Source organism: Pseudorasbora parva, chromosome 11 (genome assembly GCF_024679245.1).
Source record: "Pseudorasbora parva isolate DD20220531a chromosome 11, ASM2467924v1, whole genome shotgun sequence".
Lineage (NCBI taxonomy): Eukaryota > Metazoa > Chordata > Actinopteri > Cypriniformes > Gobionidae > Pseudorasbora > Pseudorasbora parva.
In genome coordinates this window covers 47,295,599-47,323,121 of record NC_090182.1, presented here as the reverse complement: position 1 = coordinate 47,323,121, position 27,523 = coordinate 47,295,599, and the positions used below count along the sequence as shown (strand labels likewise).

The window sequence follows — 27,523 nt, the reverse complement described above, 5'->3', positions numbered from 1 at the left end:
TTTGATTATTTAAATCAAATCATTTATTATAAAATGTTTTTATTAATGTATGTACAATAACTATGCTGGGTTGTTTTAACCCAAATTTGGGTCAAATACGAACAAACCCAAATGTTGTAATTAAATGAGTTAAATATTCAACCCAACCGTTGGGTTTGTTCATATTTGGGTTAAAGCATTTCATTTATCGCACATTAAATGTATAATCATTTTTAATTTTTAAGTTTATACATTATTTGAATCAATTTGTTCTCATCTGATATATTATTAATACAAATATCAATTCTTTTTTATTTCAGTTTTTTATTTGATTACTTTTGCATCATGTTGTCGCGGACCCGATTGAAAGCCTTTGGCGGGAAACTGAAGGCAGAACACGTGTTCATCTGTTGAGATGTCATGTTTTATGTTATGTATATTAATTTTAGCAGGTAAGGATGGAGTCACGTGAGTCTTTCAGCCAAACACACGTGCACGCGCTTCTCTGTGGATGTGGCGCCGCCGTGTGGACACTCACAGAAACAGCAGATAAACCGCTTTACACGATCAACATTCACGCGTTATTCGACACACTGTAAAAAAAGATGATTTTGATCTTTCGCAGTACAATCGACTTGGATCTTTAAGTTATTTCAACTTAAATTATGTTAAACTGACTTTAAAAAATGAGTTACATCTTGTATAACTAATAAAAAAAAGTTTAACATTTCTTATTTTGATGAGTTAAAACGATGTGAAAACATGTTGTCATAACTTATTGAACATCATTTTTTACAGTGCTGGAGACCTTCTTGTAATGTTGTTTAGTGTGTGTGTGTGTGTGTGTGTGTGTGTGTGTGTGTTGTTTTGAGACACATTTATTAATACAGTATGTATAGTATAGTAGGTAGTAAGAATTGTTTAATGAAAAATGTATCAAAATGAAGTGAGTTTGTGCTTGAAACAAGAACAAGTATCTGCCACACTGTAAAAAAACAATCAGGTCTCCAATTAAAAATGTTTTAGTGAGCAATGGAGTCAGAAAACTAATCTTCATTCAGAGAGAACGAGATGATTTACCGACTCCACTGGCAGATATTGTTCTTGTTTTAAGCACAAACTCACTCCATTTTGATACATGTTTTATTAAACAAGTCTCAATCTCTCACATTTTTTGCAGTGTATTTGTTTTAGGAATCAATTTGCAATTCCCAAAGCGACTGTATGTCTGCGCTGGTGTGTGTGTGTGTGTGTGTGAGGCTTTAGGAGAGAGCAGGACGACAGCACTAGTTAGTGTGAGGATAAATGAGCCGAATGTGAAGGCAATAACTGAAGGGAACATCTGAAGTGATCATAATCATATTCAGCCTCCTGCTGGAAGACATGAGCTGTCTCTGTGAAACACACACACACACACACACACACACACACACACACACACACACACACACACACACACACACACACACACACACACACACACACACACACACACACACACACACACACACACACACACACACACACACACACACACACACACACACACACACACACACACAGACCAGAACAATAAACTGTGTGTTTAAAATGTCAAAAATCTTAAACTTTTCAAACAAAATATATATATAGATTTTTTTTTTGGTTGATGACTCCTGAAGCTGTGCTGTGGCCACCAAGATGTTAGCAGTAGATCCTTTAAGTCCTGTAAGTTGTGAGGTGGGATGGATCGGACTTGTTTGTTCAGCTCATCCCACAGATGCTCGATTGGATTGAGATCTGGGGAATCTGGAGGCCGAGTCGACGCCTCAAACTGGTTGTTGTGCTCCTCAAACCATTCCTGAAGCATTTGTGCTTTGTGTCAGGAGCATTATCCTGCTGGAAGAGCCACAGCCACCAGAATACCGTTTCCATCAAAGGCTGAACATGGTCTCAGCAATGCTTAGGTAGGTGGAGCGTGTCAAAGGAACATCCACATGGATGGAGGACCCAAGGTTTCCCAGCAGAACATTGGCCAAAGCATCACACTGCCTCCGCCGGCTCGCCTTCTTCCCATAGTGCATCCTGGGGCTATGTGTTCCCCAGGTAAGCCACACACACACACACACACACACACACACACACACACCCGGCCATCCACGTGATGTAGAAGAACACGTGATTCCTCAGACCAGGCCACCTTCTTCCATTGCTCCGTGGTCCAGTTCTGATGCTCACGTGCCACTGTTGGTGCTTTCGGCGGGGTCAGAGGTCACCCTGACTGGTCCATACGCCTCAAACTGAGCTGCTCTGTGTATTCTGACAGCTTTCTATCAGAACCAGCATAAACTTCTGGAGCAGTTTGAGCTCCAGTAGCTCGTCTGTTTGATCGGACCCCACGGGCCAGCCTTCGCTCCCCACGGTCATCAATGAGCCTTGGCCGCCCATGACCCTGTGGCCGGTTCTCCACTGGTCCTCTTGGAGCACTTTTGATAGATACTGACCACTGCAGACCGGGAACAGCCCACAAGAGCTGCAGTTCTGGAGATGCTCTGACCCAGTCGTCTAGCCGTCACAATCTGGCCAAACTCGCTCAAATCCTTACGCTTGCCCATTTCTCCTGCTTCACACACATCGACTCTGAGGACTAAATGTTCACTTGCTGCCTAATATATCCCACCCACTAACAGGAGCCGCGATCAAGAGATCATCAGTGCTATTCACTTCACCGGTCTATATTATAGAATTAAAGTGAATAATTAAACCATAGAATAAACATCTCACACAATAAAAAATATAAAAAAAACACCACAGATCAGGTCTCGGATCAATACTGGAATTTATAATAAAAAGGTAAAAATATAAAATGGAACAATAATGACATTCACAGAATGAGCAGCTTTAGTGACAGAAATATGACACACACACACACACACACACACACACACACACACACACACACACACACACACAATCTCTTGACAGAGTCTCATTTCTCAGCCGCTCAAACACACTCTAACCTTAAAACTACAAACAAGCATGAACATGAGGAGCTGAAGCGCTTCATCGTTTGGTTCTTTTGGCAGGAGGATCTTCAGGCTTCTGTCCTCCGCGTGTGTGTGTGTCGCGCTTCCGTCCTCTCACCGATCTGAGACAGACAGAGAGACAGAATGAGTGTCTGTTCAGTCACACACAGACACAGACACAGACACACACACACACACACACACACACGCTCACACAGGCACACACACACGCTCACACACACACACACGCACACACACACACACGCACACACACACACACGCACGCGCGTGCACGCGCACACACACACGCGCACACACACACACACACACCGTGTGTTCGGAGAGCTGTCCTCTTTCCCGCTGAGTTTGCTCAGAGCTCGAGTGGACGGTTTGCTGGGCTTATTCCTGAAACACAAATTACAGACATGAGGAATGATGGACCGGTGTGTGTGTGTGTGTGTGTGTGTGTGTGTGTGTGTGTGTGTGTGTGTGTGTGTGGATCCAGACGTACTTCTCTGCCTCCAGTCGTGAGGCGGCGCGTGTCGTGGCTCTGGGTTTGCTCTCCTCCTCGTCCTCCTCCTTTTCTCCGTCTCTTCTCTCTGATGCTCCTGTATCTGGGAACGGAGGAACACACACTTCACAGGACAACCGGGAAATGTTGACAGCAAAAGTGTGAAAAATTTATATGATTTATAAATTTTATATATATATATATATATATATATATATATATATATATATATATATATATATATATATATATATATATATATATATAAAAGACTAAAATAAGAAACACTTGATTAAAAAACTAAAAAGTAAAATAAAAAACAAAGACAATGGAATCATCAAAATAAACTGATTAAAACAAACAATTACATTCAAATAAATTAAATAAAAAAAAGAGAATTAATAAATTCAATACTATAAAAGACATACTACTAAACATTGGATGAAAACTAAAAATGAATATGATTAAAAGGAATGAACCAAATTTTAAAGATTAAATTTTTATTATAAATTAATACATACAGTACTTTAACGAGCAAGTCAAATCAAAATATTAGATTAAAATTAACATACGAATGAAAATTAATAAAATAAAATAAATAAACAGCTGAAAAGAAATGCACAAAAACAATACAATAAAAAAAAAGTTCATTTTATTTAGAAAAATAAATTAGAGTAAAATAAATGAGTGACAAATAAATTAAATACTTCTACTATGAGGAAATTAGAGAAAATCATAAAATATAAAATGACATTAAAATAAAAGGGAACACTATTTGAAGATGATTATAGACACACTGAAGAAAAATCGTCAGATTAGAGTAACGCGTTAGATTACTCGCTACTGGAGAAAAGTCGTCAGATTAGAGTAACGCGTTAGATTACTCGCTACTGGAGAAAAGTCATCAGATTAGAGTAACGCGTTAGATTACTCGCTACTGGAGAAAAGTCATCAGATTAGAGTAACGCGTTAGATTACTCGCTACTGGAGAAAAGTCGTCAGATTAGAGTAACGCGTTAGATTACTCGCTACTGGAGAAAAGTCGTCAGATTAGAGTAACGCGTTAGATTACTCGCTACTGGAGAAAAGTCATCAGATTAGAGTAACTCGTTAGATTACTCGCTACTGGAGAAAAGTCATCAGATTAGAGTAACGCGTTAGATTACTCGCTACTGGAGAAAAGTCGTCAGATTAGAGTAACGCGTTAGATTACTCGCTACTGGAGAAAAGTCGTCAGATTAGAGTAACGCGTTAGATTACTCGCTACTGGAGAAAAGTCGTCAGATTAGAGTAACGCGTTAGATTACTCGCTACTGGAGAAAAGTCGTCAGATTAGAGTAACGCGTTAGATTACTCGCTACTGGAGAAAAGTCATCAGATTAGAGTAACTCGTTAGATTACTCGCTACTGGAGAAAAGTCATCAGATTAGAGTAACGCGTTAGATTACTCGCTACTGGAGAAAAGTCGTCAGATTAGAGTAACGCGTTAGATTACTCGCTACTGGAGAAAAGTCGTCAGATTAGAGTAACGCGTTAGATTACTCGCTACTGGAGAAAAGTCGTCAGATTAGAGTAACGCGTTAGATTACTCGCTACTGGAGAAAAGTCGTCAGATTAGAGTAACGCGTTAGATTACTCGCTACTGGAGAAAAGTCATCAGATTAGAGTAACGCGTTAGATTACTCGCTACTGGAGAAAAGTCGTCAGATTAGAGTAACGCGTTAGATTACTCGCTACTGGAGAAAAGTCATCAGATAAGAGTAACGCGTTAGATTACTCGCTACTGGAGAAAAGTCATCAGATTAGAGTAACGCGTTAGATTACTCGCTACTGGAGAAAAGTCGTCAGATTAGAGTAACGCGTTAGATTACTCGCTACTGGAGAAAAGTCGTCAGATTAGAGTAACGCATTAGATTACTCGCTACTGGAGAAAAGTCATCAGATTAGAGTAACGCGTTAGATTACTCGCTACTGGAGAAAAGTCGTCAGATTAGAGTAACGCGTTAGATTACTCGCTACTGGAGAAAAGTCGTCAGATTAGAGTAACGCGTTAGATTACTCGCTACTGGAGAAAAGTCATCAGATAAGAGTAACGCGTTAGATTACTCGCTACTGGAGAAAAGTCATCAGATTAGAGTAACGCGTTAGATTACTCGCTACTGGAGAAAAGTCGTCAGATTAGAGTAACGCGTTAGATTACTCTACTGGAGAAAAGTCGTCAGATTAGAGTAACGCGTTAGATTACTCACTACTGGAGAAAAGTCATCAGATTAGAGTAACGCGTTAGATTACTCGCTACTGGAGAAAAGTCATCAGATTAGAGTAACGCGTTAGATTACTCGCTACTGGAGAAAAGTCGTCAGATTAGAGTAACGCGTTAGATTACTCGCTACTGGAGAAAAGTCATCAGATAAGAGTAACGCGTTAGATTACTCGCTACTGGAGAAAAGTCATCAGATTAGAGTAACGCGTTAGATTACTCGCTACTGGAGAAAAGTCGTCAGATTAGAGTAACGCGTTAGATTACTCGCTACTGGAGAAAAGTCGTCAGATTAGAGTAACGCGTTAGATTACTCGCTACTGGAGAAAAGTCGTCAGATTAGAGTAACGCGTTAGATTAATCGCTACTGGAGAAAAGTCATCAGATAAGAGTAACGCGTTAGATTAATCGCTACTGGAGAAAAGTCGTCAGATTAGAGTAACGCGTTAGATTACTCACTACTGGAGAAAAGTCGTCAGATTAGAGTAACGCGTTAGATTACTCGCTACTGGAGAAAAGTCGTCAGATTAGAGTAACGCGTTAGATTACTCGCTACTGGAGAAAAGTCGTCAGATTAGAGTAACGCGTTAGATTACTCGCTACTGGAGAAAAGTCGTCAGATTAGAGTAACGCGTTAGATTACTCGCTACTGGAGAAAAGTCATCAGATTAGAGTAACGCGTTAGATTACTCGCTACTGGAGAAAAGTCGTCAGATTAGAGTAACGCGTTAGATTACTCGCTACTGGAGAAAAGTCGTCAGATTAGAGTAACGCGTTAGATTACTCGCTACTGGAGAAAAGTCGTCAGATTAGAGTAACGCGTTAGATTACTCGCTACTGGAGAAAAGTCATCAGATTAGAGTAACGCGTTAGATTACTCGCTACTGGAGAAAAGTCGTCAGATTAGAGTAACGCGTTAGATTACTTGCTACTGGAGAAAAGTCGTCAGATTAGAGTAACGCGTTAGATTACTCGCTACTGGAGAAAAGTCGTCAGATTAGAGTAACGCGTTAGATTACTCGCTACTGGAGAAAAGTCATCAGATAAGAGTAACGCGTTAGATTACTCGCTGCTGGAGAAAAGTCGTCAGATTAGAGTAACGCGTTAGATTACTTGCTACTGGAGAAAAGTCATCAGATTAGAGTAACGCGTTAGATTACTCGCTACTGGAGAAAAGAGGTCAGATTAGAGTAACGCGTTAGATTACTCGCTACTGGAGAAAAGTCGTCAGATTAAAGTAACGCGTTAGATTACTCGGTACTGGAGAAAAGTCGTCAGATTAGAGTAACGCGTTAGATTACTCGCTACTGGAGAAAAGTCATCAGATTAGAGTAACGCGTTAGATTACTCGCTACTGGAGAAAAGTCGTCAGATTAGAGTAACGCGTTAGATTACTCGCTACTGGAGAAAAGTCATCAGATTAGAGTAACGCGTTAGATTACTCGGTACTGGAGAAAAGTCATCAGATTAGAGTAACGCGTTAGATTACTCGCTACTGGAGAAAAGTCATCAGATTAGAGTAACGCGTTAGATTACTCGGTACTGGAGAAAAGTCGTCAGATTAGAGTAACGCGTTAGATTACTCGCTACTGGAGAAAAGTCATCAGATTAGAGTAACGCGTTAGATTACTCGCTACTGGAGAAAAGTCATCAGATTAGAGTAACGCGTTAGATTACTCGGTACTGGAGAAAAGTCGTCAGATTAGAGTAACGCGTTAGATTACTCGCTACTGGAGAAAAGTCATCAGATTAGAGTAACGCGTTAGATTACTCGCTACTGGAGAAAAGTCGTCAGATTAAAGTAACGCGTTACTGGCATCACTGTATAGGAGTAAGTATAATATAACTTTAAAATAAATATATCATCTTAAAATAGTGAATAAATCAGTAAATAAATATAGGACTATACTGAGTAAAGTTATAATTTAACTCAAATTAGAAACATATTTAAAATGTTCTATACAGATGGCTTTAATTTCTCCTCTCATGAGGATGAAGTGCACTAGTGTAAGGTGTGTGTGATCAGATGAGTGTGTGGAAGTAATGAGGAGATTTCGTACCTGAGTCGTCAGTGGCGGAGGACGCTTTGCAGGGTCGTCCACGGCGGGCGGGTTTCCTCTGAACACACACACACACACACACACAAACACACACACACACACAGTCAGGCATTGATTCACATGTCTGATGTTTATGTCAGGAGTGTTTGTTTGCTCACAGGCTCTTCCTCCTCCTTCCTCTCCTCGTCTTCATCGCTGGCTTTGATGGCGTCCTGATCTTCAGACGGACTCGCTGAGAGAAACATCAGAGACGGGACGAGTAAAGTTACTTTCTGACCGCTATTGTACACACACACAATGAGACGCTGTTGTACACACACACTGAGATGCTGTTGTACACACACACTGAGACGCTGTTGTACACACACAGGCAGTGAATGGCTGATAGCAAACTGACCGTCAGCTGGTCTGAGTTTGGCTGATTGCTCCTCCGCTGATGAGCAGAGAAGCTCGTCTGATCTTTTACGCTTCAGCGCAGGCTTCACTGCAGAGAGAGAGAAACTGATCATCTACAGACAGACAGGTGTGTGTGTGTGTGTGTGTGTGTGTGCAAGCGAGTGTGTGTGTGTGTGAGAGAGAGAGAGTTTCAGACACTCACCTGAGGGAGTGTCTCTTATCTGAGCAGTGGAGCGTCGACTCCTGCGGCCCTGCTGATAAAAACACACACACACTTCAGTCCCATCATAAACAAACATTGATCACATGACCTGGAATAAACATCCTTTGGCTAAGATTTGGAATAATGTGACGGTCATGACATTGCTCTCGTATTTGGAGATACGGTTGGACTTTGCTAGCAGTCAATTTAACTTCTAAAAGCAACTTCTTCACTTAAATTAATGACTCCTTCTCTTGCTCTAAACAGTGTTGATGCTAACTAAAAAACTGAAGAAACAACTATTAATAATTTTTTCAGTGATATATATATAAATAAAATGACATACTTAAACACAGTCAATTACCAATTGTTTTGTATTACAAGTTCTTAAAGTATGCAAATTAGGCATACTCTAATTAAATATGCACTCATTTGCATACATTTCGAGCACAGTAAAACAGAAAATACTGTCAACAACCAGAAAAAAATAATTTTACCATGTTTTTAGGAACAAACCCCTCAGAAAAAAACCTTTAGAATATATTTATGAATAAATAAAGTGTTACTGAGGTGGAAAAAAAAACAAAAACAATAAAGCCTTCATTTTTAGAAAGAGTCCTTTATGGCAATTTAAATTTACAAACGCAAAAAGATAAAAATCAATAAAAAGTGTATTTTGGATGCTTTTTTCTTTTTATCAGTCTGAACAAAAAAATGTTACGGAGACAAAATAAACAAAAATCTCAAAACTAAACAGTGGCTCTTAATTAAAATAAAGCTGAAATAAAATAAAATATAAACATCAAAAAAATTACATTTTATCTTAAATGTATATCAAAATTGAAAATGCTGCATTGGAAACTAACTGAAATAAACAAGTCGAAGTACTAAAATAAATATAAATTATAGCTAAACAGAAATATAAAAAAAAAAGTTTCATTAAATTGGTAAAAGCACCTAAAATTATGAAAACTTATTTAAAATGGAAACTGAAAATATAAAAACAAAAGCCATTATTAATACTCTAATAGTATATAAAATACACTGACTCTGAGAGTGCCGTTATCACAGGTCTCTTTCCATCAGAAACCAGCACATGAACTGACCCCGGGCTTCTGCAGGTTTTATTAAACCCTTTTTACAACCATTAAAGAAAATTAAAGGAATAAATTGAAGGGAACACAACATGTCAATGTGTTCACTAAATATAAATGTCTAAGCACACAATGAGTTATATATAAATGGCACTTCAAGGTTTGAGAATACAATTTCCTCCATTACTTTTTAATTAATTTTACAAAAAAATAGCTTAAAGTTTGAGATAATTTTATGATTAAAACAAGAGCAAATATCTGCCAACAGGTTCAGAAAAATCAACTTAATTAAACTTAATTCAAATACAGTAATTTTCATACCCAATGACAGATATTTGTTCTTTTTGTTCACTTTCTCAGAAAACAAGACTTTATTAATTTATTAATTTTGCGCCATAACTGTCTTTTGATTTAAGGATGTTTAGAATTTGGGCTGGAAAACAAATCCAAATTTTTTGCAGTGCATGTAATTCAATTTTGCAATTAAACGTAGGGCCGTATGAAATCTGTTTTTATTTGTTTTATAGTTTATTCTGCTTCAGATTTTCTGGACTATGCTTTAATGGTCAGATTATATTTGGCTGACTCTCATTCATCTTCTGAACACAAATGAAGATATTTGTAATAACATGGGAAAGATTTCTGTTCCTCCATTGACAGTCTAAGCAACTTCCACTGACGCGTCAGAAAGTTAATAAAGAGATCCTAAAACTGATCCATACGGATCGAATGGATTATTCCAGATGTTCTGAAGAGATTTGATGGCTTTATATGATGAAGGAAAGTCTGACAGAAGTGATCCCAGGATTCTCATTAATAGGTGAACTGGCCCTTATAAAACATTTGCATAGATTTCAAACAAACTTCTTTCGCGTTGTCATTATGAGGTATTGTTTGTAGAACTGAGAGAAAAAATAATGAGATTTAATCCATTGTAACATAAATATGGAAAAAAGTGAAGCGCTGTGAATACCTTCCGGATGCACTGAATTATAATTAATTTATTCAAAAGGTATAAATTAATCTACAAAAAGTAGAATTAAGTGTTTTTTTTGTAAATCAAAACCGAAGATTCTAAACACACAAACAAATGCACCTCTTTAGGCTCCTCCTCTACAGCTGGCTCCGCCTCCTTCGGTTGTGCAGCAGAGCCTTATGGGAAAGAGCAGAAAAACGGTCACATGACCAGAAGTGTGTGTGGAGAACAGCTCACTGCGATTGAGACTCTTACGCGTTTCTCTCGGTGGAGCATCAGATGCTTTGGAGGATCTTCCTCTGCGCGGAGTCCTGCTCGCTCCACAACTCTCCTCATCTTCATCATCCTCATCATCATCATCATCCTCATCATCCTCACACTGTCAGAAACATCACACACTTTAATAGAAGAACATACAGAGACAGACAAAGAGCAAAGAAGACTCACCTCTTTAATAGACGTTTGCTCTTTTTCATTATCATTTCTGGTTTGATTTGCTGCAGTCAGAGAAACACAGTTTAATCTCAGATTTTACAGCTACATAACGAAGATATTTTACATTAAAGGGTTAGTTCACCCAAAAAATGTAAATGTCTGTCATTAACTCCTCTCCCTAATGTCGTTCCACACCCATAAGACCTCCGTTTATCTTCACACACAGATTAAGATATTTTATATTTAGTCCGAGAGCGTATGCAAGTGTATGCACACTATACTGTCCATGTCCACAAAGGGAATAAAAACATCATCAAAGAAGTCCATATGAGACATCAGTGGGTTAATTAGAATCTCTTGAAGGATCCAAACTACATTTGGGTCTGCGTGGGCTCGGCTGCATCTGCAGTGAGGGTCTGCGTGGGCTCGGCCGCATCTGCAGTGAGGGTCTGCGTGGGCTCGGCCGCATCTGCAGTGAGGGTCGGCGTGGGCTCGGCCGCATCTGCAGTGAGGGTCTGCGTGGGCTCGGCTGCATCTGCAGTGAGGGTTTGCGTGGGCTCGGCCGCATCTGCAGTGAGGGTCGGCGTGGGCTCGGCCGCATCTGCAGTGAGGGTCTGCGTGGGCTCGGCCGCATCTGCAGTGAGGGTCGGCGTGGGCTCGGCCGCATCTGCAGTGAGGGTCTGCGTGGGCTCGGCCGCATCTGCAGTGAGGGTCAGCGTGGGCTCGGCCGCATCTGCAGTGAGGGTGTGCGTGGGCTCGGCCGCATCTGCAGTGAGGGTCGGCGTGGGCTCGGCTGCATCTGCAGTGAGGGTCTGCGTGGGCTCGGCCGCATCTTCAGTGAGGGTCTGCGTGGATTCGGCTGCATCTGCAGTGAGGGTCAGCGTGGGCTCGGCTGCATCTGCAGTGAGGGTCTGCGTGGGCTCGGCCGCATCTGCAGTGAGGGTCTGCGTGGGCTCGGCCGCATCTGCAGTGAGGGTCAGCGTGGGCTCGGCCGCATCTGCAGTGAGGGTCTGCGTGGGCTCGGCTGCATCTGCAGTGAGGGTCTGCGTGGGCTCGGCCGCATCTTCAGTGAGGGTCTGCGTGGATTCGGCCGCATCTGCAATGAGGGTCTGCGTGGGCTCGGCTGCATCTGCAGTGAGGGTCTGAGTGACATCTGCAGTGAGGGTTTGCGTGGGCTCGGCTGCATCTGCAGTGAGGGTCTGCGTGGATTTGGCTGCATCTGCAGTGAGGGTCTGCGTGGGCTCGGCTGCATCTGCAGTGAGGGTTTGCGTGGGCTCGGCTGCATCTTCAGTGAGGGTCTGCGTGGGCTCGGCCGCATCTGCAGTGAGGGTCTGCGTGGGCTCGGCTGCATCTGCAGTGAGGGTCTGCGTGGGCTCGGCTGCATCTTCAGTGAGGGTCTGCGTGGGCTCGGCTGCATCTGCAGTGAGGGTCTGCGTGGATTTGGCTGCATCTGCAGTGAGGGTCTGCGTGGGCTCGGCTGCATCTGCAGTGAGGGTTTGCGTGGGCTCGGCTGCATCTTCAGTGAGGGTCTGCGTGGGCTCGGCCGCATCTGCAGTGAGGGTCTGCGTGGGCTCGGCTGCATCTTCAGTGAGGGTCTGCGTGGGCTCGGCTGCATCTGCAGTGAGGGTCTGCGTGGATTTGGCTGCATCTGCAGTGAGGGTTTGCGTAGGCTCGGCTGCATCTGCAGTGAGGGTTTGCGTGGGCTCGGCTGCATCTGCAGTGAGGGTTTGCGTGGGCTCGGCTGCATCTGCAGTGAGGGTCTGCGTGGGCTCGGCTGCATCTTCAGTGAGGGTCTGCATGGATTTGGCTGCATCTGCAGTGAGGGTCCGCGTGGGCTCGGCTGCATCTGCAGTGAGGGTTTGCGTGGGCTCGGCTGCATCTTCAGTGAGGGTCTGCTTGGGCTCGGCTGCATCTGCAGTGAGGGTCTGCATGGATTTGGCTGCATCTGCAGTGAGGGTCCGCGTGGATTCGGCTGCATCTGCAGTGAGGGTCTGCGTGGGCTCGGCCGCATCTGCAGTGAGGGTCTGCTTGGGCTCGGCTGCATCTTCAGTGAGGGTCTGCGTGGGCTCGGCTGCATCTGCAGTGAGGGTCTGCGTGGGCTCGGCTGCATCTGCAGTGAGGGTCTGCGTGGATTCGGCTGCATCTGCAATGAGGGTCTGCGTGGGCTCGGCTGCATCTGCAGTGAGGGTCTGCGTGGGCTCGGCTGCATCTGCAATGAGGGTCTGCGTGGGCTCGGCCGCATCTGCAGTGAGGGTCTGCTTGGGCTCGGCTGCATCTTCAGTGAGGGTCTGCGTGGGCTCGGCTGCATCTGCAGTGAGGGTCTGCGTGGGCTCGGCTGCATCTGCAGTGAGGGTCTGCGTGGATTCGGCTGCATCTGCAATGAGGGTCTGCGTGGGCTCGGCTGCATCTTCAGTGAGGGTCTGCGTGGGCTCGGCTGCATCTGCAATGAGGGTCTGCGTGGGCTCGGCTGCATCTGCAGTGAGGGTCTGCGTGGGCTCGGCTGCATCTGCAGTGAGGGTCTGCTTGGGTTCGGCTGCATCTGCAGTGAGGGTCTGCGTGACATTGGCGATCCGAATCATGAATCAATTCACTGATTCATAACCGTTCTAATCTTTATTTGAGGATTGAAAACAAACCCGGTAGAGAAGACTGATGCTGAATAAAGTCATAGTTTTTGTTATTTTTGGACCCAAATGTATTTTGGATGCTTCAAGAGACTCTAATTAACCCACTGATGTCACATATGGACTACTTTGATGATGCTTTTAGTCCCTTTCTGGACATGGACAGTATAGCGTGCATACACTTAGATACGCTCTCAGACTAAATATAAAATATCTTAATCTGTGTGTGAAAATGAACGCAGGTCTTACGGGTGTGGAACGACATTAGAGTAAGGAGTTAATGACATACATTTCATTTTTGGATGAACTAGCCCTTTAACACACACACACACACCTGCCCTCTGAGCCGATGATCGTCCTCTCCGTGTGCTGCTCTCTGTCGGCTCCACCTGATCACACAAAGTCATTAATGACATGCACATGATTCCTGTATAATATATACTGATGAAACGATTATGATTTTTTACCGTCTCAGAGGTGTCTGATGACTTCTGTTCCTGCTCGTCTGAGACAGATGCACCACCTGCATCAGACACACGGGTTACTCCGAGACATTCACACACATCAGAAACACACACTCACTCTTAACCATCACTGTAACTCACCTGCGTCTGGCGAGGCAGTCTGCGCAGGCTCAGCGTTGTCTACTGTAAGTGTCTGCGTGGGCTCACCTGCATCCGTCTCCTTTGTGTCTGCAGTGAGGGGCTGCACAGGCTCAGCTGTGTCTGCAGTGAAGGTTTGTACCGTCTCAGGAGTGTCCGTGATTATGGTCTGCATGGGCTCAGCTGCATCTGCAGTGAGGGTCTGTGTGGGCTCGGATGCATCTGCAGTGAGGGTCTGCTCGGATTCGGCTGCATATGCAGTGAGGGTCTGTGTGGATTCGGCTGCATCTGCAGTGAGGGTCTGCGTGGGCTCGGCTGCATCTGCAGTGAGGGTCTGCGTGGATTCGGCTGCATCTGCAGTGAGGGTCTGTTTGGATTCAGCTGCATCTGCATTGAGGGTCTGTTTGGATTCAGCTGCATCTGCAGTGAGGGTCTGTTTGGATTCAGCTGCATCTGCAGTGAGGGTCTGCGTGGGCTCGGCTGCATCTGCAGTGAGGGTTTGTATGGATTCGGCTGCATCTGCAGTGAGGGTCTGTGTGGATTCGGATTCATTTGCAGTGTGGGTCTGCGTGGGCTCGGCTGCATCTGCAGTGAGGGTCTGCGCGGGCTCGGCTGCATCTGCAGTGAGGGTCTGCGTGGGCTCGGCTGCATCTGCAGTGAGGGTCTGCGTGGGCTCGGCCGCATCTTCAGTGAGGGTCTGCGTGGGCTCGGCCGCATCTGCAGTGAGGGTCTGCGTGGGCTCGGCTGCATCTGCAGTGAGGGTCTGCGTGGGCTCGGCTGCATCTGCAGTGAGGGTCTGCTTGGGCTCGGCTGCATCTGCAATGAGGGTCTGCGTGGGCTCGGCTGGATCTGCAGTGAGGGTCTGCGTGGATTCGGCTGCATCTGCAATGAGGGTCTGAGTGACATCTGCAGTGAGGGTCTGCATGGATTCGGCTGCATCTTCAGTGAGGGTCTGCGTGGGCTCGGCTGCATCTTCAGTGAGGGTCTGCGTGGGCTCGGCTGCATCTGCAGTGAGGGTCTGCGTGGGCTCGGCCGCATCTTCAGTGAGGGTCTGCGTGGGCTCGGCTGCATCTGCAGTGAGGGTCTGCGTGGGCTCGGCTGCATCTTCAGTGAGGGTCTGCGTGGGCTCGGCTGCATCTGCAGTGAGGGTCTGCGTGGGCTCGGCCGCATCTTCAGTGAGGGTCTGCGTGGGCTCGGCTGCATCTGCAGTGAGGGTCTGCGTGGGCTCGGCTGCATCTGCAGTGAGGGTCTGCGTGGGCTCGGCTGCATCTGCAGTGAGGGTCTGCGTGGGCTCGGCTGCATCTGCAGTGAGGGTCTGCGTGGGCTCGGCCGCATCTTCAGTGAGGGTTTGCGTGGGCTCGGCTGCATCTACAGTGAGGGTCTGCGTGGGCTCGGCTGCATCTGCAGTGAGGGTCTGCGTGGGCTCGGTTGCATCTGCAGTGAGGATCTGAGTGGGCTCGGCTGCATCTGCAGTGAGGGTCTGCATGGATTCGGCTGCATCTGCAGTGAGCGTTTGCGTGGGCTCGGCTGCATCTGCAGTGAGGGTCTGCGTGGGCTCGGCTGCATCTGCAGTGAGGGTCTGCGTGGGCTCGGCTGCATCTGCAGTGAGGGTCTGCGTGGGCTCGGCTGCATCTATAGTAAGGGTCTGCCTGGATTCGGCTGCATCTGCAGTGAGTGTTTGCGTGGGCTCGGCCGCATATGCAGTGAGGGTCTGCATGGATTCGGCTGCATCTGCATGGAGGGTCTGCATGGATTCGGCTGCACCTTCAGTTAGAGTCTGTGTGGGCTCAGCTGCGTCTGCTGTAAGCATTTGTGAGTCTCTCTCTTTATCCTTTTCATCTGTCTGCTCATCACCAACCTGAAAGAAAAGCACCAACACATTACAGGAGCTACAGACACACCTGCAATCAGAAAAACCCACAGGATGAAATTCTTAGCTGCCAATATACACTCACCTAAAAGATTATTAGGAAAACCTGTTCAATTTCTCATTAAAGCAATTATCTAATCAACCAACCACATGTCAGTTGTTTAATGCATTTAGGGGTGTGGTCCTGGTCAAGACAATCTCGTGAACTCCAAACTGAATGTCAGAATGGTAATTTAAGCAAATTTGAGCATTACATAGTTGTTGGTGCCAGACGGGCCGGTCTTAGTATTTCTGAGTGTTTGCTCAGTTACTGGGATTTTCACGCACAACCATTTCTAGGGTTTACAAAGAATGGTGTGAAAAGGGAAAAATATCCAGTATGCAGCAATCCTGTGTGAGAAAATGCTTTACTAGAGGTCAGAGGAGAATGGGCCAACTGATTCAAGCTGATAGAAGAGCAACTTTGACTGAAATAACCACTCGTTACAACCGAGGTATGCAGCAAAGCATTTGTGAAGCCACAACACGCACAACCTTGAGGCAGATGATCTACAACAGCAGAAGACCCCACCGGGTACCACTCATCTCCACTACAAATAGGAAAAAGAGGCGACAATTTGCACAAGCTCACCAAAATTAGACAGATGAAGACTGGAAAAATGTTGCCTGGTCTGGTGAGTCTCGATTTCTGTTGAGATATTTAGATGGTAGAGTTTTTGGCGTAAACAGAATGAGAACATGGATCCATCATGCCATGTAGCCACTGTGCAGGCTGCTGGTGGTGGTGTAATGGTGTGGGGGATGTTTTCTTGGCACATTTTAGGCCCCTTAGTGCCAATTGGGCATCGTTTAAATGCCACGGACTACCTGAGCATTGTTTCTGACCATGTTCATCCCTTTATGACCACCATGAACGCATCCTCTGATGGCTACTTCCAGCAGGAAAATGCACCATGACACAAAGCTCGAATCATTTTAAATTGGTTTCTTGAACATGACAATGAGTTGACTGAACTAAAATGCCCCCTCACAGTCACCAGATCTCAACCTAATAGAGCATCTTTGGGATGTGGTGGAACAGGAGCTTCGTGCCCTGGATGTGCATCCCACAAATCTTCATCAACTGCAAAATGCTATCCTATCAATATGGGCCAACATTTCTAAAGAATGCTTTCAGCAGCTTCAGGCCCTGATGTTGGATGAGGAGGTCTGGGCCTGTGGAGAAAGCTCATTTCAGCCATCATGACCATAGGTGAGAGTAGGAACATAGATTGGCCGGTAAATTGAGAGCGTCGCCTTACAGCTCAGCTCCTTCTTCAACACGACAGGCTGATACATCTTCAACATTACTGCAGAAGTTGCATTGATCCGACTGTCAATCTCCCGTTCCATCCTTCCCTTACTTGAGACGCCAAGATAACGAAACTCCTCCACTCGGGGCAAAAACTCTCCACCATCCTGAAGTGGGCAAGCCACCCTTTTCTGACTGAGAACCATAGCCTTGGATTTGGAGGTGCTGATTATCATCCCAGCCGGTTCACACTCGGCTGCAAACCATCCCAGTGCTACTGAAGGTCCTGGTCAGGAGGCCAACACGACAACATAATCCTAAAAGAACAGCGACGGAATCGCATGGTCCCCAATCCGGAAACTCTGGCCCTTGGCTGCGTCTAGAAAATATTTTGAACAGAACCAGTGACAAAGGGAAGCCCTACCGGAGTCTAACATGCACCGGAAACAAGTCTGACTTTCTGCCGGCAATGCGGACCAATCTCCTGCTCCGGTCGTACAGGGACCAAATAGCCATAAGCAGGGGGCCCCGGACCCCATTCTCCAAGAACACCCTCCACAGGATGCCATGAGGAACACAGTCGAATGCCTTCTCCAAATCCACAAAACACATATGGATTGGTTGGGTAAACTCCCATGAACCCTCCAGCACTCCGGAAAGGGTATAGAGCTTGTCCAGTATTCCACGACCGGGACAAAAATCACACTGCACCTCCTGAATCCAAGGTTTCACTATCGGCCGATATCTCCTCTCCACTACCCTGGCATAGACTTTCCCAGGGAGGCTGAGAAGTGTGATCCCCCTGTGGTTGGAACACACTCTCCGGTCGCCCTTCTTAAAAAGAGGGACCGCCACCCCGGTCTGCCAGTCCAGAGGCGTGTCAGCCAAGACAGCCCCGGAACATCCAGAGACTTAAGGTACTCAGGGTCAATCTCATCCACCCCCGGCGCCTCGATGACTTCAGCCCGGGTGATGGATGAGTCCCCCTCAGAGCCCTCAGCCACTGCTTCCTCAATGGAAAACATGTTGGTGGGATTGAGGATATCCTCAAAGAATTCTTTCCATCGTATGATGATATCCCCAGTTGAGGTCAACAGCTGCCCATCGCCACTGTTGGTAGGGCACTGCTACCCCCTCTTAAGGCATCACACAGTTTGCCAGAATCTCTTTAAGGCCAACCGATAGTCTTCCTTCATGGCTTCACCGAACTCCTCTCATGCCAGATTTTTTGCCTACAACAACCAGTCCGCTTGGCCTGCCTTTATCTGTCAGAAGCCAGCCAGGTTTGGTAGGACTCCATCTTCAGCTTGATGGAATCCCTTACTTTCGGTGTCCACCACCAGGATTTCCCCCTCAACAGGCACCTGAGACCTTACAGCCACAGCTCTGAGCGGCTGCGTTAACAATGGAGGTGGAGAACATGGTCCACTTGGACTCAATTTCTCCAGACTCCCTCGGAATCCAGTCGAAGCTCGGCCGGAGGTGGGAGTTGACGATCTCTCTAACAGGGGGCTCGGCCAAACGTTCCCATAGAATGCTTCAGTCTCCGGAGTTTGTCTAGCTTCCTCCCCTCTCAGCAGATCCAACTCACCACCAGGTGGTGATCAGTTGACAGCGTCGCCCCTCTCTTCACCCGAGTGTCCAAGACATAAGGCCGCAGGTCAGATGAGACGACCACAAAGTCGATCATCGACCTCCGGTCTAGGGTGTCCTGGTGCCACGTGCAAGGATGGACACACTAATGCTTGAACATGGTGTTCATTTTGGACAAGCCGTGACTAGCACAGAAATCCAATACCAGAACACCGCTCGGGTTCAGATCAGGGGAGCCGTTCCTCCCAATCATGCCCCTCCAGGTGTCACTGTCACCCAGTAAAACGATGGAGTCTCCAGTTGGAGCACTTTCCAGCCCTCCTCCCAGAGACCCCAAGAGGCCGGGTGCTCCGCACTTATGTTCGGTCAGTAGGCACATACAACAGTGAGAGACATATCCCCTACCCGAAGGCACTACCTGAACTCCAACACATGGTGGCTGAGCTGAGGGCTATAAGCAAACCCACTCCAGCCAGCCGCCTCTCACCACGGGTAACTCCAAAATGGTAGAGAGTCCAGCCTCTCTCAGGAAGTGAGGTTCCAGAGCCCAAGCTGTGCATGGAAGTGAGCCTGACTATCTCTAGCCGATATCCCTGCCAGCCAGCGAGGTGACATTCTACATCCCCTAAGCCAGTTTCCATTTCCAAAGATTGGGTCATCGGGGGCCTCGCCTTCCACTCTCGCCTGATCCACAACCCACCGACCCCATAGGATCCCTCCTGCAGGTGGTGAGCCCACGGGAAGGTGGCCCCACGTTGCTCATTTGGGCTGAGCCCGGACAGGCCCTATGAGGGAAAGGCAACATCTCGGTCCTCATTTTTAATCATACTGGGTTGACCCATCACCAAGGACCTGTTTGCCTTGGGAGACCCTATCAGGGGCATATAGCCCCAGACAACATAGTTCCTAGGGTCATTCGAGTACTTATGCAATCTCAAATCTCCCCTTCTTAGGCAAGATCATTGAAAAAGTTGTTTTCAATCAGGTGAACAAAGTTGTTTTCAATCAGGTGATACTTTGACAATTTTCAATCTGGTTTCCGACCGCATCACAGCACAGAGACAGCGCTCATAAAGATTATAAATGATATTCGCTTAAATACTGATACAGGCAAAACATCAATTCTGGTACAACTGGACCTCAGTGCTGCATTTAACACTGTTGACCACAACATACTTCTTAACAGGCTGGAAAACTGGGTCGGGCTTTCTGGAATGGTCCTCAAATGGTTCAGGTCATACTTAGAAGGGAGAGGTTATTATGTGAGTATAGGTGACCATACGTCTGAGTGGACATCCATGACGTGGAGTCCCACAAGGGTCAATTCTTGCACCACTCCTGTTTAACCTGTATATGCTGCCACTGAGCCAAATAATGCAAAATAACAAAATTGTTTACCACAGCTATGCTGACGACACCCAGATCTACTTAACACTATCACCTAATGACTATATAGCCCCATCGACTCCCTGTGCAAATGCATTGATGAAGTTAACAACTGGATGTGCCAAAACTATCTTCAGTTAAACAAAGACAAAACTGAAATCACTACATTTGGAAACAAAGATGAAATTCTCAAGGTGAACACATATTTTGAGGCTTAAGGTCTAAGAACAAAAATCAGGAAGTCAGGAATCTTTGTGTGATTTGGGAGTCATACCCGAGTTTCAGTAGTCATGTCAAAGCAATAACTAAACCAGCATACTATCATCTGAAAAATATTGCAAGAGTTAGATGCTTTGACTCCAGGCAAGGCTTAGAGAAACTCGTTCATGCTTTCATTACCATCAGGGTAGACTATCTTAATGGTCTTCTCACCGGCCCTCCCAAAAAGACCATTAGACAGCTGCAGCTCATACAGAAACGCAAAACGCTCTTCTGAGCAGAACAAGAAAATATGACCATATCACACCAGTCCTCAGGTCTTTACACTGGCTTCCGGTTACATTTAGGATCGATTTTAAAGTAATATTACTTGTTTATAAATCACTCAATGAGCTAGGACCTCAAAACATCGCAGATATGCTGATTAAATACAAACCCAACAGATCACTCAGATCAGCAGGATCAAGTCAGTTAGAAATACCAAGAGTTCACTCAAAGCAAGGAGAGTCTGCCTTTAGCGATTAGTGTTTAGCTGTGCATTTACTGAATGAGCACTGAGCCACTGCACATTATTTATCTATGCATAATTTGTTTATTCTCTTAAAAACTGTTTTAGTTTACCAATGTTCTTAACTTTGGTTATTTTATCTATTAATCATATTCTTTTTAATTCTCCTGTTTATTTCAATTTCTTATACACCGGTTGATTCTTATTTTTGCTTAGGGCTGTCTGACTGTAAGAGATTGGAAAAGGAGAGTAACAGTAACCTGTGGTAGCAGACAGTAGGTGTTTCTCAATGTCAAGGATGCTTCCTTGGAAGGACTCTTCCTTAAGAGGCTAGGCTAGGCTCCTCGTTAGCATTCGGAGAACACGTAATGAAACAGGCTAGCAAGTGCACGTCATTGTGTCATTACGTTAGTGAAAAGGTCAGATTTCGGTATGAACGCCTCTGTTTATTCTTTGGTCCATGTTAAAAAAGACAAGAAAGCTATCAATAATGCTGTGAATGGTATAATATTAACGTTAAATTATTTCGTACAACTTAAGTTATTCATTTAAAAAAAAGCCAGTGATGGCAACCAAGCTTAGTTTGGTAGTCTGTTGGCCATCAATAACATTGTGTGTAATGTTATTTGTATAATTTTTTTGTTATGGTTTGTTTATGGTTTATGTGTGTGGGCAGTCATCCGTGAGGGGCTTCCCACATTACTTTCATTTTGTTTATTATTTATTATAAAGTTGGGATTTATTTATTTATTATTCCTTTCTACCCATCTACGAGCCCCGATACAAGCATATTTGCCCCGTTAACGCTACGACTCCGCCAATGTCTGAAGATAGCAAAGCTGCACGCATAGGACTGTGGGTGATTTGAGAGCACGAAGAGCGCGAAGGCTACACATATGCATCCTTTCCTGTATATGAAATTTTTCGAACGAAGGACTCAGTCCTTCGTTGAAATTCCGAGGATCCTCGACATTGGAGCAGTCCTTCGACGGATGTCGATGACAAAGCATCCTCAGAATTCCAGCTTCCGAGGATCCTTCGTTGACATTGAGAAACGCCTAGTGTAAAGAAACAGACTCAAGAAAGGAGAGGCCTGGCGGGGCAAAGGTCACGAACCCTACAGGAGCCAGTCTTGGACTGACTTGTAAGGTCCAGAAGACATTGTGAACCTGCTTCCATCTCAGATAGGAGTACCCGAATTTAGAATCAGGCAGATTGGGATCTATTTATCACCATTTTATTTTTTCTTTACAACTGTTTTAATCATCACTATTTTAATTAATTTCTATGTAAAGCCATTTGAATTGCCATTGTGTATAAAATGTGCTATATAAATAAACATGACTTGCCTTGCCTTTACTCAAACCCCTCCACCCCAATAAGGTGACATTTCAAGGCAAAACAGTTAATCTCCAAACTGTTCCCACAAAGTTGGGAGCATGAAATTGTCCAAAACATCTTGAGCCCCTTTCACACTGCACGGCGGACCCGCAATATTCCCGGAACATTGCCGGGTCGCCTTCTGTGTGAAAGCAACCACGTCCCAGAATTGATTACCGAATTCGACCCGGGTCGGGGACCTAGTAACATTGCGGTATTCGACCCGGGACGAGCGCTGTGTGAACAAAAGCCGAAACTAATGCCGCAGCGTGTGCGTAGTTATCTTGCGACTCCTAGAGCTTGTTTTTTCAAAAATACAACCCTGCAGTGCCAGAAGAGCTCGTCTGTGTTTTAAACGCAGAGAGTGTTCGTATACAAAAGAAACTAAAATTAAACAAGCAGAAATGTGCGCAAACTGGACACAAGTCGAGACCACGGAGCTCCTTCCTATCCGCGCTGAAGCGGAGATCGCTCGCCGTTATACGTCACATCCGGATGTCACGTGTCAACTCGACCCGGGGCCGTTACGGGTTGTGTGTGAAAGCGCACATATTACGGTATTTCGCTGGCAGTGTGAATGGACCAAATCTAGCGACCCGGGAACAAATGGGGGTCGCATTTTCCGGCAAATACACGGATTCGCAGTGTGAAAGGGGCTTTAGTATGCTGAAGCATTAAGAGTTCCTTTCACTTGAACTAAGGGGGTAAGCCCAACCCCTGAAAAACAGCTTGCTTTGATCGGTTCTGTGCAGTTAACTTATTTTATACAAGCCTGACAGTGAGAGACTTTAGAGGATATGATGTCATGAGCTTACCTCTGATGTCACCTCCTGCGACCCGAGAGGCTCCGTCTCCATGGGCTCCACTGTGGCGGCAGAAGCAGCTAGTAGATGAAATAAAATATGAGGTTTATTTATTCACATGAATATGATGTGCATGTTTGTGTACGTTAGAGTGTGCGATATTCGAAAAAAATGAAAGCTAGATATTTTCTTTGAAAGTGTCGATAACAATATTTTTGAAGATTAGGATGATTTCTTCTAACCATTTAAGATGTATGCATTATCTTTTATGTCATTAAATTATATAATAAGACACTATAGAGGCTGTTGACAATCAAATACATCTCCTTTGTTTGGAACCATTTTCTTTGGTGAAAAATATCATGTGTCTATTGGGTGTTCACACTTGTAGTTCTCTCTGTTCATTGGGTCAGCCAAAACTGTCTGCAGGGAGCTAGAGTGCAGTTATACACTTTTAAAAATTAACTTATAACCACACACACAAAAAAACAACAAAAAACACCACCTTTTAAACCTCTTTTTTTTGTGGGTGGTTTATTACAGCTCAGACAACCTATAATTAAATTTGTATCGCTTTTAGCAGTGTTCAATGTAACTCCAAAGGGTTTCCTTTAAAATGACACCAAAATTGTGTATTGTGTGTGGGTATGGGAAGTTTTTTAGTTTGGGTACGCTAAAAAATATTCTCAGAGCTTAAAGGGTTAGTTCAGCCAAAAATTAAATGTCTGTCATTAACTCCTCTCCCTAATGTCGCTCCACACCCGTAAGACCTCCGTTCATCTTCACACACAGTTTAAGATATTTTATATTTAGTCCGACAGCGTATCTACACTATACTGTCCATGTAGCCTGACAAGCCAAGATGTTTGGTCTGGAAACTCTCCATTCGAGTGCTCAATGCGAGGGGCGGGATAAACGGTTGTCTTTCAAACTCTCTCTGTATGCAATTAGATAGCGCTACACCAACCAGAGCAACAAAGGTGAAGCAGAGCTCGCTGACAGATTAAACATTCGCCGTATCCGGTCGGCTAAACTCCGAACACATCTTCCCTTCTTAAGAATGACTTCAGTGCCGTTCTTTGTTCTTTTCTCAGAGAAAAGCTCAACTCAAGTCTTCCAGAGTCGCGGTCAGAGCTGATTCAAAAGACCGCCGTTCGCCAGTTTCTGTGTTTACCAATAGCACGCAAGCGCAACTCGGCCGTCATTATGTTAAGCCCCGCCCCCCGACTCTATACACGATGTGATTGGCCCGACCAGAGTTTGGCTTTTACAGCTCAGAAGTGTATTTGAGAGTTGCTAGACGACACTCGCGCCAGATTAGATTTGCTGCTGCTAGGGTGCATCTAGATTTCTAGGCTACTGTCCATGTCTAGAAAGGGAATAAAAACATCATCACAGTAGTCCATATGTGACATCAGTGGGTTAATTAGAGTCTCTTGAAGCATCCAAAATACATTTGGGTCCAAAAATAACAAAAACTACGACTTTATTCAGCATTGGCTTCTCTTCCGGGTTTTCTTTTCAAACCTCAAATAACGATTCAAACGGTCTTCTCAGTGAATCGGTCTCATGTTTCAGTGAATCGATCAATTATTCTGAATCATGAATCAATACACTGATTCATAACCGTTTGAATCTTTATTTGAAGATTGAACACAAACGTGGAAGAGAAGACAGTGCTGAATAAAGTTGCAGTTTTTGTTATTTTTGGAACACATTTTAGCCCTCGTATCAATTTCGAGGACTAATTGCATTCTACAGTGAAATTGTACGAAGTGCATGATAATCTATTACAGCAGACGATACCGTACCTGCATCCTGGGGTGAGGAGCCACTGGCGGACTCACTGTTCGTCTGAGCGTAATACGACGCACTTCCTGTGCCTGTACTTGTCTTCATGGCAACCTGAGAATTGGAGATGAGATCCGAGGAGCGGGCAATATCTGGATCCATGGAGAGGAGAGTGAGCGCCGCTTCCTTCATCTTCAGATCGGCTTCAGTTTCCTGCCGGGCCGAGGCGGAGCTGCAGACGTCCATCAGGCTCAAGAGGGCGTCGGCTTCGGCTGAAAGTGGGCGGGGCTCTTGGACCAGCACGTCCTCGTCCTCAGATTCAGGAGTGACGTCGCTCAGAGCGCCGTACGGGTCGTCCGGTAGCGGTGTGGTGCTAGAGACGGACGTGAGCTCCACCGCAGGCTCTCCAGAGTCGGAACTCTCCAGCCCAAATGCCTTCCTCTCGGGATCTTTCGGCATCTTCCTCTCACTCGTTTTCTTCGCAACCTTCACTTTCTCCTCCGAGGTTTTCCTTTCCTCTTTCTTCTGCTCTGCGGTTCCTGCTTTAGTCTTGGCTTCTGGTTTTTTGTCCGATTTGCCTGGAGCAGAACTCTGGGATTTGGACCTGTGTTTCTCAGAGAGAGATTTGACCTTCGGCACGGCCTCCAGCTTTCGGACGTCGCTTTCGGTTTCCAAGATGGATTTCTTTTCTGCGGATGAATCCTTTTTGTCCGACTTTACCTTGGGCTTCTCTCCGGGTTTAAGCTCTGGATGACTCTTTGACCTCTTTAGAATCTCTTTAGGGTGCTTGTCTTTCTTCCGGCTGACCTCTGAACCCGTCTCGACCTCTGACCGCTCTTCTGAAGAGCCGGTGGAGTCCAGACGTCGGAGGCTCTTGCCACTCACCTTCGTTTTCTTCTCCTCGTTTACTGGCGTTTTTCCTTTCTTCGGGGTCGCTTCATCCGCAGCTTCGGTCTTTATTTCTCTGGATGAGACTGAACTTTTCCTGTCCGGCTTGAGCTTTGACCCCTTCTTCTCATCAGCCGCTCCTTTCGCAGCCCCTCCGTCTTTCTCGTCGGCATCTCCAGTTTTTCGGAGTTTGTGCTTGACTCGTTCCTCAGGGCCGCCGCTGCGCTCTCTCTCTTTCTCCTTGCGCTCCTTTTCTTTTGAGTGCAAGTCTTTCCGAACTCCTTTCCCGGCTGTCCTCTGGCGTTCCTCAGTTCCCAGCTCCAGGTCCAGGATGAAGGAGTGAACACTTTTTAGTTTTTTGTCAGAGAGCTTCTCCTCTCCATCTGCCTTCTTCTTGCGCTGCTCTTCCATATCAGACAGCCGTCGTACTGACTTCAGACTCACCGCCTTCACCTGCAGACAGACAGAGTTGTTCATTAGACAGAAAAAGCTGTTCCACAAAGCCGGTTTCAGTTACCCAGGTAAGTTCGAGATTAGTTTGAGCAAACTCAGGTTTTTCAGGCTCAAGAAGGTGGATTGGTTCTTATCAGTGTTTATCCCCATGGTAACTTACACTACGGCTAACCGGCTCTGGAGCTGGTTTTATTCTGGGCTAGAGATCGCAAACCCAAACTGGACCAATCAGCTGCAAGTAAAGACGCAATAAAGCCACACCCTCTGCATCTCTCGTTCCAAGTTAATAGTGAAAAAAATGTTAGACAAAACTGCTCATCCTTTGGCATTAATAATTTATTATATTTATATTATACAAAATATAATTACTTTTAATTAATATAATATATTCATATAATCATTATATTAATTGACAAGTAGCCAAATATTAATATAAATGTAAAATATGCATTCATAATTCATTTAAACAATGTGTATTAATTTGAGCTCTTTGTGAACCTATAATTTTTAGGCATATTTCTTTGATTCACATCATGCATTGATATAGTCAGATATCCTAAAGTGTTTATTCCTGCTTTGTAAACACATTTAATTTAATAATAATTTTCAAAACGATCTCAGAAGAGAAGTGACTTCAAACGGACGCTGTGATTGGCTGTTTGCCGCACGTGTCACACTTCCAGGTGCTCGCGATTAAACCCGAGTTGACGGAGAACGTTTATACCGAGCTTTGAGAAACGGTTGAACTTGATCTAAACCAGGGTGGCTTTATCTGGATTTGTCAGCTCTAAACCTGCTCTGAAACCCAGAGTTTGTTCAGCAGAGAATGAGAGAAACTTACATCTTTGTTGACTGAATCCCCCTCAGTGTCACTCTTCTTCCCGTCGTCCTCTTTTCTAAAAGAAAGTGTCAAGAACTACGTTTACATGCACGCTCATAATACGATTATGAGAATTAGGCAATATTGCAATTAAACTTTTCCTCATGCAAACACAAGACTTCAATCAAATTGATACGATTAGGCTCATAATTGTTGCAACTAGGGATGTCAATTTTCTCAAATTCCCATGATCGATCGTCGTTTAAATTAACGATCAATTAATCGATTAATCGTTAACCGTAATACTGAAATATGCGTCTACAGCAGTGGCTTATAGCCGACAGCATGACAGGATGTGCAATGCTGCTCAAAACGCC

General features: G+C 45.0%; 1 protein-coding gene across 1 annotated transcript in view; it reads right to left on the bottom strand.

Moving 5' to 3' along the window:
- Window positions 1-2,780: 2,780 nt before the first annotated feature.
- bod1l1 (biorientation of chromosomes in cell division 1-like 1) overlaps window positions 2,781-27,523 on the bottom strand; it is a 41,498-nt gene continuing 16,755 nt past the window's right edge. The window contains exons 9-24 of the mRNA XM_067456379.1: window positions 27,168-27,222; window positions 25,006-26,326; window positions 23,207-23,274; window positions 14,148-16,002; window positions 14,010-14,065; window positions 13,877-13,931; window positions 10,931-10,980; window positions 10,739-10,862; window positions 10,604-10,659; window positions 8,414-8,465; window positions 8,213-8,299; window positions 7,974-8,047; window positions 7,816-7,873; window positions 3,496-3,598; window positions 3,315-3,389; window positions 2,781-3,106 (exon numbers count right to left, since the gene is read on the bottom strand). Coding sequence (XP_067312480.1) covers window positions 3,022-3,106; window positions 3,315-3,389; window positions 3,496-3,598; window positions 7,816-7,873; window positions 7,974-8,047; window positions 8,213-8,299; window positions 8,414-8,465; window positions 10,604-10,659; window positions 10,739-10,862; window positions 10,931-10,980; window positions 13,877-13,931; window positions 14,010-14,065; window positions 14,148-16,002; window positions 23,207-23,274; window positions 25,006-26,326; window positions 27,168-27,222 — 4,174 coding nt within the window. The 3' untranslated portion in view covers window positions 2,781-3,021. The remainder of the gene's footprint in view (window positions 3,107-3,314; window positions 3,390-3,495; window positions 3,599-7,815; window positions 7,874-7,973; window positions 8,048-8,212; window positions 8,300-8,413; window positions 8,466-10,603; window positions 10,660-10,738; window positions 10,863-10,930; window positions 10,981-13,876; window positions 13,932-14,009; window positions 14,066-14,147; window positions 16,003-23,206; window positions 23,275-25,005; window positions 26,327-27,167; window positions 27,223-27,523) is intronic.